The 12,741-nt window shown below is 33.1% G+C and overlaps 1 protein-coding gene and 1 long non-coding RNA gene across 6 annotated transcripts; one reads left to right on the top strand and one right to left on the bottom strand.

Moving 5' to 3' along the window:
* Positions 1–45: 45 nt before the first annotated feature.
* On the top strand, positions 46–3,139 carry LOC126848105 (uncharacterized). Of its 2 annotated transcripts, none has more exons than XR_007687209.1 (4): positions 46–231; positions 1,472–1,769; positions 2,203–2,413; positions 3,005–3,139. It is a non-coding gene; the product is annotated as an uncharacterized LOC126848105 (long non-coding RNA). The 2 variants fall into 2 exon arrangements; XR_007687208.1 differs by having other exon boundaries at positions 50–231; positions 1,559–1,769.
* Positions 1,540–11,509, bottom strand: LOC126848103 (zinc finger protein 474-like). Of its 4 annotated transcripts, none has more exons than XM_050588690.1 (10): positions 10,724–11,509; positions 10,471–10,644; positions 8,840–10,286; positions 7,548–8,124; positions 6,282–6,771; positions 4,913–5,029; positions 3,845–3,934; positions 3,544–3,777; positions 2,987–3,158; positions 1,540–1,739 (listed from the first exon to the last, which is right to left on the bottom strand). In XM_050588690.1, the coding sequence occupies exons 3-10, from the start codon at positions 8,910–8,912 to the stop codon at positions 1,540–1,542; spliced, it is 1,953 nt and encodes a 650-aa protein (XP_050444647.1). In that variant the 5' UTR covers positions 8,913–10,286; positions 10,471–10,644; positions 10,724–11,509. The 4 variants fall into 4 exon arrangements, with proteins under 4 accessions (XP_050444647.1, XP_050444644.1, XP_050444646.1 ...); XM_050588687.1 differs by having other exon boundaries at positions 1,540–1,700; XM_050588689.1 differs by having other exon boundaries at positions 1,540–1,700; positions 3,845–3,931.
* Positions 11,510–12,741: the final 1,232 nt, after the last annotated feature.

Raw genomic sequence — 12,741 nt, 5'->3', positions numbered from 1 at the left:
TGCGGCTCCTCGCCACATCGGCCAATCGGATCGCGGCGCGATTCGCGCAGGCGCGCTCCTCCATGCGTCATTTTAAATTCTCGTAAATTCCAGTGCGCGTCAGTGCGCATGTGATGTTCGTCTTCTTGCGCTCTTTCATTTGATTAGTGTTGTAACCTATAATTTTTTCTTAATTTATTCGGCGATTTGCGGAAAATGCGAGTAAACTAGGTACATCACACATATCAGTTGGTGAGAAATAGTTTGCAATATTTAATTATAATGTCCCGCTTTTTTCCAAAAATTTGCCAAGAATACTTATCATATAATGTAGTAGTGACGATAAAAGATTAGCTCCATTATTTGCTTCAGAACGGATACATATATAGAAGTCTTATTAAATGATAAACGAATTGACCAATTCGACATATGACAATTTCTGTCCAATAAAAAATGTAGATTCTAACAAAACTTTTTCATTCTTGGGAGACAAACATTTTGATTATCGAACATCAAATGCAATGCGAATCTTTCATAATCTTCTGTCGTCTTGCATTGGATGCATTTAGTATAACTGTTCAGTGAGCAGTTGCTCGTGATTGGTGTATCCTTTTACATTTATCCAAAATTTCAAAGATCAACCAATCATGAATAGCTGCTGATTTGAGCGTCCAATGAACATTATATTAAATGCAGCTTGCATTCAACAAGATTAATTGAGTAGAGTTTTGGAACGCAGTTCAAAAAGCACTCTTGCAGTTACTACTGCCATCTATAGATAGTGAAAATGTTTTGAAAAATATCGCGTTGATTATAATATATATTTGCGAGCCGAATTATGATTCCTCTTGACAAGATTTCCCAACGTAAGTGCTTCTTTTTCGAAAGAAAATAAATGTTATTTTATAAAATTTTTATTTGCATCAGTTACAAAGTCACTCTGTGTTGCATAAATTTTTTTAATCGCACGATCAATTATTTTCGCTAACATAATATCCATTAACAGAAGAATTAATTCACGAACTGGAGTAATGATAATTTTATTGTATATACATTATGTATTTTTGTAGATAAAATTAACTTTTATCTAAAAAATATAACACGTGCGTTTTACATGCCTAATTCCAATAAACGCTTATTGACAGTGTTCAATGTTTAATCACATTCGTATTCATGCAAAGTGCACGTCAAGTGTTGCATATATATATATATATATATATATATATATATATATATATATATATATATATATAATGACTCTTTAACAAGAAAAGATGAATCGTTAACTCGAATTACGTAAATGCAAACCTAAAATAATTTAATAATAAATAGAACTACAAATCCGTATAAACACACTAAATACTGTTACAAAAGTAGCGAGCTAATATATTATAATATTTAATCTTCATATGAAAACACAGATGAGAATCACCTCTAAAAAAAGATATTAGCGATTTGTTATATATATATATATTCTACCGCTTGTTCACAGATCTATGTCCACCCAAAATTGAACTTCTAAAATTAAACAAAAAGAACAAATCGCAGTGCAATAGAGTCTCAACGATTTCCTTTACAGCTATTCTCGTGAATGTTCACTCGATCTGGATTAAAGGTTCTTCCACAACGCTTACACGGCACCAGCTGGCTCAAATGCGTCATCCAATTGGCCTCTGCCGTAGCCGCCTGATCAACTACCATGTTTCCCGTGCGGGAATCTTCTGCGAACAGTAAAGTTGTCATTGCCGATTGTATCGTATCTTGAAAAAGGCAGGAAAAATCTTGGAAAGGTACTTGAAGAATTATATCAATTATATAAGAAGATAAGTCGGTAAACAATAGTGACTAATCTGTTCGATTGCTACAAATCGCTTCAATCTTGCAACAAATATTAACGAAACCAATTTATTAGAAAATTTAAATTGTTAAAAGTCACTTCAGGCAGAACAGAAAATCACAATAATGTCACAATGACATCATACATTATAATGACTATCAAATGTCATTTTCATATTATTGTGATTTTTTTGTTCTACTTGGGTCTGCGAATCTTATATTTTTATTGCAATTTTTGGATTTTAAAATTCTTATCTCGAAATTACATTTTCATATACTTATTGTATATGAAAATTATATTTGTATATGGAAATTAAGAGGCACAAAAAAAACGAAAAATTTTTTCCACCACGTTTTTCTGTCATAAATTATTATTATTCATCATAGGTAGCACTTTTAATCAAGAATAATCTACAAAGCGTGTATAATAAATTAGGACTGCACCCACTTCCATTCCACGATGGTGCATAAAGACGTTATGGATTCGTATATCATACATGCATGCGTAATTGCTTCGGTAACCGATTGATTCATTATATAAGTACTTGAGTGTTACATATTACTCTTGACCCTGACAGCGGACCGAATGAATCTCAAGGTAAGAGACAGAAATGTATGCGAAAGGGCAAATGTGCATTACATATCGAAGAAATACTTATAAACTTCGAAAAAATCAATTTCAAGTATTATTTATTATCACTTTTGGAAGCATTTAGTCACCTTGATATTGTATAGAAAAATAAACTAGAATAAAATTTATATAATATGTACGTGTAAAAAACATATGCCCTTTTCTCTATACATTAAAAATATTTAACCATAACTTTTACCAAACAATTAATATATTTTTTACAAAATATATTTAGTCTCTGAAAACTTAATTTTTCATGTTTAAAAAGAAAGTGCTCCAAATGTGTTTGATTTTTTTCAATACGTGATAATATGCAATAATACTAATAATAATAATATAATACGATACAGAAATATATTTTTTTTGTTTTTATATTTTTATATTTTTTATTATGTTAAATCATATCTCTTGTTCGAACTCTTCTTTTAAGTGTATGTACTTTACTGCACGTTTTTTCAATGATTGTTTTTGTGATGCTTTATTTCCATGTTATATTTACATATATGTGTGAGTATTATCGAGACGAGAATATTGACTTACGTGTGTATATGACATCAGGTTTTTGCGGCTCTTTTCTTCTTCGGGCGGGTGACAGTTTGTCATTCTCGACGTGCCATTTCTTCAAGCATTGCGGCTCGTGAATGGCGATACTGGAGGATCCGAAATCTCTACCACAAATGTAACATGTGATGGTCCTTTTTTGCGATAAATCCTAAAATCAAGCGGTTTATGCGTCTTTTTCTTTCTTCTTCTTCTCTTCTTTTCTTTTACTAAACATTTTATCCGAAGAACGCTACTTGCACGTTATTTTTTATTAAAATTGTAATAGTAAGTTCTGTTTTATCTCGCATACAACACAATACAACAAGTATATTTTGCGTAAGATAAGAATATTTTATTTCACAAATGACAAAACAAAATCGTTTATACAGAGTGCTACACAGGAATAAGTTTAAAATATTAGAATTATTGAAAAAATATTAATTATTAACAATAAGAGGAATTTCTTCGCACAAAAGATATATTATATGATAACACGAGATCGACTACAGAAATTTAAGTGCGCGCGCGTGCGCTTTTTTTCTGTAAGGACTCACCGGATACATCGATGGTGAATCTTCCTGGTTTTTGGCTGATTTTTGGCTCTGAAGGGTCAGCTGATCTTTCTGCTCGTTCGCCAAATCGTTTTGCATTTGCTGCCATCGTCTACTGCACTGAGGCTCATGGATCTTAATGCTTCTGGTGCCGAAATTTCGCCCACAAACCCGACAAGGAACAGTTGGTGGCATAAGATTGCGCCCGTTCGCCGGTGTGGCCAATCGTTCGTTGTTCTAGAAAACATGGTGTCGACGAGAAAGAGATAAAATATAAAAAAGATTGAGTAAAACTTTTGAGTACCTTTGGAGCAGCCTTGCAACTTCTCTCATGGATCGGCAGGCGTTCTGGTAAAAATGTTCTTCCGCACTTTGCGCATGGAACTAATTGCTGCTGAAAAAAATCCACGTTTTTGTGTCTTCGATCATTCTTTCTCAAAAAAGAAAAGGCGCCAAGCTCTTGTCTTTGTTTAAAAAATTTTTATAGAAAAAATACTCTCAAATAAAATACGCAATCATATGATGCATTTTATTGCATTTATATATATAACAATTTTTATACTCGCGCGATAAAAGAATCCAAATGCTCCTGTTAATTATTTACAGAAATCGAAAATCAAGTATTTAAATATTATTATATTTTACAAAGAAATAGATTATTTAATATATTAGTAAAAATGCTGGTGATCCAATTAATAATTACGAAATAACCCGAAGACAATTATTTATTTAAAAAAAAACAAATTTTTTTTGTTTACTTGTAATTACTCTTGTCTGAATTTGAAAATATTAAGATATTAGATTTGCCAATATAACGACCAATCTACTATTCATTGCATGCAGAATTCTAATTTTTTACGTAAATATTTGTTAATCATCGAAGCCTGCTTGAACGGTTCTCATTTGGTATGCGTTCGTGCGAGTTAGATGCATATGAGATGTTAAAGAGCAATCTTTAATATTCCACAATAGGATTACGTATTCGAATTACAAACGGCACGATACGCGATACATATTTTTATTATGATTTATAATTCAATTCTAGACAAAATGAATTGAATATATTTCAAAATTTTAATATTTTGACTTATAATTTTGATTCTCCAATTTCATAAAAGTGAATTCTTTCAGGTTGATTTTAACTTGCAAAAGATGTGTTTCTAAGCGCTTCTGAATCTCTGAGTGCGCATCCTTTAAATTCTTTCTTGCATCATCGGACAACGAGAGTTACGTCACCGTCCAACAAGATTAATGAAGCGCGAACGTCCTCTCAAGCGGAAACGGCGCAGTGCGCTTCTCGATTATCGCATGAAGATAATCGCCTCTTAATGTCTTATTAACACTGCTATGTTAATTATAAAGAATTTACTACCTGACTCTGTTCCCATGCGGATGCATTCCAATCGCTGTGTTCGACACCGACCACAGATCTTTGTGGTCTGGGTCGTCTTTGAGACGGAGGCAGTGAATTATTCTCGCGTTCCCACTTCTATGATAAAAATATTCGCATTTAAGTAAAAAGAAACAGTAGCATAATAACAAATAATTATTGAGCAAGTATTAGGTTGATGCAAAAGTCCTGTTTTTTGTTTTTAGTAGTAAAAAAACGAACGAACTTTTGTATCAGCCTAATAAATATATATATAATATATGTATAACATACATATATATAAATGCAATAATATAAAAAAAAATAATAATTCTCAATACAAAAATAAATACATATATTTATTATAAAAAAAACTCTTGAAGAAAAGGAGAAATTCTTTTTCTCGATAAAAACGCTTGAATAAATTTTTGCACGACTTATGCGACGATTTATATGCACGACATGCAGTTATATCGATTTTACATTGCAGCACATTGGCATTGCAGTTGACATACAACGTATTCCTTAATGTCTATCATTTCAAAATATATATACCTATCGAGTTAGAGGTGACTGTAAATGTGAATTTTGTTGATCGATTATGAGGATCGCGATGCGAACGGACGATGAGATAAAGAGAGGATAACACATTGCTCCGTCAGTCGGTCGACCAGAGACACCCCGTATAAGAATGCGCAAATTGTGCGTTATAGTTACCTGTGCTATACGACATCAGTTATATCTGCACGAATCTGCATCTGTGACATATCGAGCTTAATGCCATACAACGCGTCGCGCCATCGATTTTGCGAAAGAGCCTTGACTTATTACAAGCGCGTATTATCGAGACGCTATTATATTACAAACTTTCTGCGTCGCTTCATTCGCGATGAAATTGCGATGTCACATGTGAAGAGGAATTCACTTAGATAATCTACGACTATTCCTCGATTAATCGCTTTTATTCTATTTCAAGAGGCTTAATTAAGCTATCTGATTTGTCGATATAGAAGAGATAGAACTGAGATTTTTTATTTATAAGAGATGTTTAATTATATGACTCATGAGATATATTAAGCTTTATGAAGTTTCTTATCTTCTCAATTAAATCAAATTTATGCAAAATTTTATCATACATTATTATATATTATGAATTCATGTAATAATTATTAATTATTGTTAATAATAGTCATAAATTATTGATTAATAATAATAATTATTATTAATAATAATTATTATTAATATTAATAGTCGTTAATTATTATTATTAATATTTATTATTAATTAATGTTAATATTTATTATTAATTATTATTAATCATTATTAATTATTGTGTTTAGGATATTAAGGTGTGACAATTGACGTCATTTACCTCCATGCACTTGGGTACGTGTATGGGGAAACTGGCGGTGCCGAATTCCCGATCGCAGATGTAGCACGTGACCGTCTTGGGACCCCGTTTCATCGATGCGGACGACGATTTGACTTGCTGGCTCGAATCCTGGGAAGGACAATCCTGAGAAGCGGCCGGTTTCGTCTCGACCCCATCAGGCTTGTTTCTGTTCCGATCGCTGCGAAAGTTCAACGCTACCGGCTTCTGGATAGACTTAGGCACCGACGGTACTGCAAACTTTGCCTTCATCGTCGACGTCGATGTTGGGATGTTTTTGATCTTGGCCTGACTTCCCTTCGGATGACTGTGAAATCTCTCCGGCTGATCCGGACGTCCGCAAGTCTTGCAGGGTTCCGGAGCACTTTTCATCGACGACGCGGCGGCGGTGAAGATTTCCAGATCACTTGGCAGACCAGCCCGCGAGTTCTTCTTCTTCTTCACCGTGGATAGCACTTTGAGAGAGCCGTTTCTAATCGTATATGAGTACAAAATATATAAGTATGCAAATATTGCGATTTTTAATTTAGTCAGATGCGAATACAGTATCTAATTGAGAGATCTTTCAATTGATACCGTAAATAAACTTTTTGAGGCTAAAATTCATGATTTTTTTTCAAATTTCAATAACCATTAAATGTAAACATTCGATATCTTTTAATAACTTTATAACATAACTTATTATTTATTTATTACCATTATATTTCTGCTTTTTCTTTTTTTGAATGATTAATTTATATTAATAACGTGTTTTTTACAAATTAAAGTTTGGAAATACTTGAAAGAAATTTTTATAGGCAAGAGAACGTACAACTGTGTAAAAGGTACGTTATTATTTTTGATGTCTCCATAGAATATAAAAGAAAAAAGTGATATTATTTCGGCTTACATAGAGCCATTATCTCCAATGTCTAGCACAGTATCAATAATTTATTTTTACAACAGCTGTTTTATTTATCATGTCTATGCATCAGCGATTCGATCGAAATAGCTATGTTGGTTTATTTTAATTTTCCTAAATTGTAGTTTTTAAGTTTTTATGTTTAAGTTTAATTTTTAAATATAAAAAATCTTTCTTTTTTAATGTGCAAACTAGATTCGTTAGTACACAATATATATTACATGGAAATTTTTGAGAAATTTTCTCATTATTATATCTCTCTAAAAAGAAAAAAGAAGAAAAAAAAATTATTCATTTTTCCATTTTTGTGAAAATGCATGGTTTTATTAATAAATCAAATCACTGACCTATTATTATTATCGTCGAGTTTCTTGACATCGGGGTTCTGTGCCACGGTGCCTATGGGTAACGTAATCTTTTGGTTTCCAGTAGGCGATCTTAATCGGTCGATCTCCTCCATCTGATAATCTGTCACGATCCGTGGTTCGCGAATCTGCTCGAAACTCCGTCGCTGATGACGCGTCACTGGAGGAACGTCTTCGGTGTGGGACAACCAAGTGGTGGTCGTGGCAGCGACGGCGGCGGCGCTCCTGCGGCGTCGTGTCGCCGATGGCGACGATGGCACAAGTAACAACGATGATAACGACGATGAAGATGACGTCGTCGTGTCCCTGCTGATCGAGTTGTCGATGTTCGCGGCCGGTTGATGGAACCGCGACATTGAGTCGCACAGCAACTCCTTACTGAGCAGTGACATATCGAGCTTGTCCACAAGCGCGGGATCCAGCACGTTCGGCCGCGAGAGATTTGCCGTCTTAGGCCTCTCCGGTTCTTCCGCGTTCACGCGCTTCATCTTGGGCGGCCAGGTGCCGGTGTCCGCTGCATTTCTCGCAGTTATCCTCCCGTCCGTTCTCTTGATTGCACCTATTTAAACGATCTATCGTTGATAACGTGCGCCGACATTGTTATACGCGAATGCACATTCAGTTAATATCCATTAGAGAAACCATAATTATTGTGAAAAATTTATATAAATGTTTTTCTTTCTTTTAAAGTTATCAGACTAACACTGGAATTATTAAATAGTTAATAAAATTTAGTGTTTAAAAATTAGATATATTGGAAAATACTAAACTTGAAAATATCAAAAAATATATTAAAAATTATTAATAAGTTTATTTATTTCAAAATAAAATTATTTTTTTAAGTCTTTTCAATTATAAAATTTTGATTTTTTTAATGGAGTAACATTTACTTTTATAAATCGATATAAAAAAATCAGAATTCTATTCTAGATATAGATTAACAAAAAAAAAATATATTTTTATGTTCTCAAAAATTTATTTATAAAATATTGTATAAAAATATTTTTTATCAATTTATTTATAAAATATTGCATAAAATTATTTTTTGTTATCAACCAAAATAGTTGTTTTATCCTATAAAATCTGAACCCTATTTTCAACATTCCGTATAAGAAATACTTACAATATCTATTAGATAATGTATCGAATAATTTTGCTAATATTTACGATAATCGAGTTAAAAATTCATTTTTTGATTAATTATCAACTTATTAATATACATATCGAAATTTGCGACAAAATATACAATAAAACATACGATAAAATCCCATTACCTTTCAAATCATCTTTTATTATAAGAAACGTTTTCTCCGACAGAAACTCGCATGGTCCTTTCTTCCACTTCATTTTATTGATTATGTGATCTTACAAATCGCAGATGTCAGAGTTATTCGCACGCTGTTCGTGTCGCAAAGCGAGCATTATCACATTTCCCGTCACGACAAATTTTCTTCTCCATCGAATTTTACCAACACTTTTACATTGATTTATGACTGATAAAACCAATTAAAGAATTTATTAATCAATGTCCCTTTTAATTTCATCGTTCAGAAGTCATTTATTTTATCACAGAATTTATCTCATCAGCAACCTATGTTTCAGAAAGCTTTTGCGTTGGAAAGAAAACATTTCCCAAAACGATGCCCGCTAAATTCTGCTCGAACGATCTTTCGCTTCTCCACGCAAACGAGTGTCATTTCTCTTCGAATCTGAATTACACGATGGACTTGACGTCACAAATGTATAGTATTTTTCCATCCGATGAACACGGGCGATAAGCATGCGTTTTCGTATTACAATTTCTAAAATTTATCGAAATGACACAATAATCCATATTAATAATTATAATTAATTTAACATTGAAGTAATTAATTATTTTACACCACTCGCGTTATAAATGCAAGAACGTTCTTTTTTTGTTTTATCGCACACACGGATATGTGAACAATGTTCGCGTTATCATCCACGCACCAAGTACCGATCATGTATTCTAATTGTGCGTGAACATAAAGCGGAAGTCACAAATTCCTCCGTTGACGCGCAGCTCCTCGCTGTCGAATTACGCGGCGTACTGCGAGGCGAGGCTTTACCTTGCCATTAGCATTTGCACGGCTTTTACTTTTCTATACGTATGAGTGTGCAGTCGACTGTGTGACAGTATACAGGTGGCAGAAAGAAAATCGATCCAACAACCACCGTTTAAAACGGCTATACATCGCGCTCGGGTGTGCGTTCTCGTCATCGCGCAGAAAGTCATTCCCGAGCGAACGATAAAAATACATAGAAATCACGAAGAGAACCGCGCGCTCTGCCATAAAACAATAATGTATAATCGCTTCCATTAAGCAAAAAACATCCTCGCTATATTCCTAGCAATCTTTTCCATATTTATCTTTTTTTATATAAATACAAAATTAAAAAATCTGATCGTAGCGTTGTACGTGTTATAATTAAGAAGATACAATATATACAGAAGTTTTCATCTAAAATTAAATGATATAAGAATATTAAATAATGATACATATATTTTACATTAACGGCGATATCTATATCTCTTAAAATGAAACCATAGCTGAAAGATGTTGTTGTGAAATTGACATCTGAATCCGCGCTTATACGAATACTCCCATTCCCGGTTAACGATCTTGAACGCGATGTCCTCATAAGGTGGGCCGCGTGAAATCGCAAAATAACAAAGTCCTTATTATCGGCGCAAGGTGTCTGAAAATTAAACATCAAAGATTAACTGTCGAAATATCCGATGATATCGATTAAATTAAAATATTTAAATAATTTTACTTTCGCAAGAAAGAGAACATATATATATATATATATATATATATATATATATATATATATATATATATATATATTACATTTCTGAATTATTCATTATGTCTATTACCTTTCAATTGCGACAATAAGCTTTTCCAGTATCCGATATCGACGCCTTCTGGCTTTCCCAATTTTTGCTTGAATATGTAACTGTAAAGCTTCCTGTGTTGCAGTTTTGCCTTAAAGATAGTCATAACATCTTTGGCAACTGATTCATCATGAATTCCTTCTCTTCTACCAACAGCTGAAAAAAAAATAATAATATAGCACAAATAAACAATAAGAATAAACTAAAAAAGAAGAAAAAGAAATCACTCTTTTACCAACTTTATAATCCGTTCTTTTCAGTTTTCTAAGCTTATGCAATTCATCTTCCACAATCACCGTTATATCATTTTAGTTATATCGTAGTAATCCAAATTGTTGCCCTTCTCCAATTCCTTTATATCCTCTATAAGATCCAGATCTTTCACTTGTAAACCTCGCAAGTACATGTATGGCTCGTGTATTTCTACTGCATCAACCTCTTGCTCCTCGCTGATGTATTTAGCAAGAAGATCGATAGGTTTTGCACAACCATCCTGAATTCTAATTGCAAGATCTCAATCTAGCTTGCTCGAGGTGAAATTGATCTTCCTGCCGAGCCAATTGCTCTAATTGAGCAGCCAGCTTGCCTCTCTGCAACATGATCATTTCCTCCTCTCTTGTCGCTCCAATTCTCTCTCTTGCCTCCTCTTCTTGACCTTCTCCAATTCTCTCTTATTCTCCTCCTGCTTCTACCTGTTACGCATCTCCAATTCTTGTCTATCGACACCAAGCAAACCTTCTTTCCTCAATTTTTTTGACCATACAAAGATGGAGAGAATGTTGCCATCCCCAAATGGATTATCCGTATAGTATAAATAGTCATTATCCCAGCCCATTCTCTCCTTACGTTTGCATTCCTTGGCTTGCTTCTTTTTGAGACGACATAAATGCTTCTCCTCTGGCGTTTCCCTCGCTTTCATTAACCTTTTATGCCTTTTTCGTTCCTCGATCTGTTTCTCTCGTTGCTTTTCCAATTTCTCCAACAATTTTGTAGTGTAAGTACTAGACACAGCCTTACTTATTGCCGCCATGTTCATTATAAGATATTTTGAATTTTATTTCTAGGTTAAACTATTACTTATACCGCAATCCGCCTGCCGCGCTTTGGTCGTTTCGATATCGATACTTCGAGAATCGCAATATCGTGTTTCGATAGATCGTCTTTCAAACCTCAGTTCATGGAATACGTCACGCCGAAATCGTAAAGTCGCGTTCAAGCCGCTCTTTTTTTTCATACTTGTTATTGTTTGAAAGTGATAGTTTTGTGCGCAAAAAATTATCAGAAACATTTCAAAAAGTAAACTCAATCGTAATATGAACATCATGTGCGACCATTATTATATTTTACGTCTCGTCTGCTTCTACATGTGTGCCCGGAATGGATCGAGATTCTCGTCATGTCGGTATTTTTTGCACAGCAAAAATGTTACTACGATGTTAATATTAATTATCAGGTATGTGTCAGTCAGGTATGCATACATATTATTTATCAGAATTCGATAGCGTGCGATGAAGCGGAAAATAAAAAGAGAAAATTTTCCTTCAATAAAAATTTATTTAATGATAATATAAAATACCGAAAAAAAATCATAGAAAAAAAATATATGTACATATATAGAAAGGAGAATTAAGATTGGGAATGAATTATTTAAAGTTATTTAATTAGTTATTTAATCGATTGTTTGTTACAGATTTAAAAATATATCAAATTTAAGATACAGTTGTAAATTTCAAGACGATCGCTATAGGTTTTATGATGCATCGAATTTAATTTGGTGAAAATTAAATGTCTTTCCAACACAACGCTTGTTATCTATAATTAATGAGCTGAAAGAAAAACCGGATATATTCATATAAGATTTATCATTGGAAGAATCACAGCTATCTTGGAACATTTTATACAGCATTTATATACATTTTGTTCTACATGTCAAACCATCTTATTTAAAACATGATATGAAATACTTGTATTGACAGCCCTGTGGTATCATTTGAGCAAAAGCACTGTGCTTAACTATTATTATATATCGTTTATCGTTCGTATGAATGTGAATCCTATCTCGCTAAATGTTGCCTACTTTTGTTCTTATCTTTTCTTGTTCTAGATCGTAATATCAATAATATCAATAATTCTGCAATCGTCGTTGACAGTCGTTGAATAGATTATATCAATTATTACTCTTCTTCGTACATATACAAAACGTATTAATATTATATTGCAACATAGTTTTTTTTTAAACTTATAAAATATAAT

The sequence above is a fragment of the Cataglyphis hispanica genome, chromosome 3 (assembly GCF_021464435.1).
Source record: "Cataglyphis hispanica isolate Lineage 1 chromosome 3, ULB_Chis1_1.0, whole genome shotgun sequence".
Classification (NCBI taxonomy): Eukaryota; Metazoa; Arthropoda; class Insecta; order Hymenoptera; family Formicidae; genus Cataglyphis; species Cataglyphis hispanica.
Note: the sequence above shows the minus strand (reverse complement) of the source record. Positions and strands in the feature narration are given on the sequence as shown.

Bases quoted from the DNA above. Each gene is read 5' to 3' on its own strand.
- LOC126848103 (XM_050588690.1), bottom strand. From the start codon at position 8,912: ATGAAGTGGAAGAAAGGACCATGCGAGTTTCTGTCGGAGAAAACGTTT. The intron at 8,125-8,839 runs GTAATGGGATTT...TCGTTTAAATAG, and splicing joins AATAAAAGATGATTTGAAAG to GTGCAATCAAGAGAACGGAC. The intron at 3,778-3,844 runs GTACTCAAAAGT...CATGTTTTCTAG, and splicing joins GTTGCAAGGCTGCTCCAAAG to AACAACGAACGATTGGCCAC.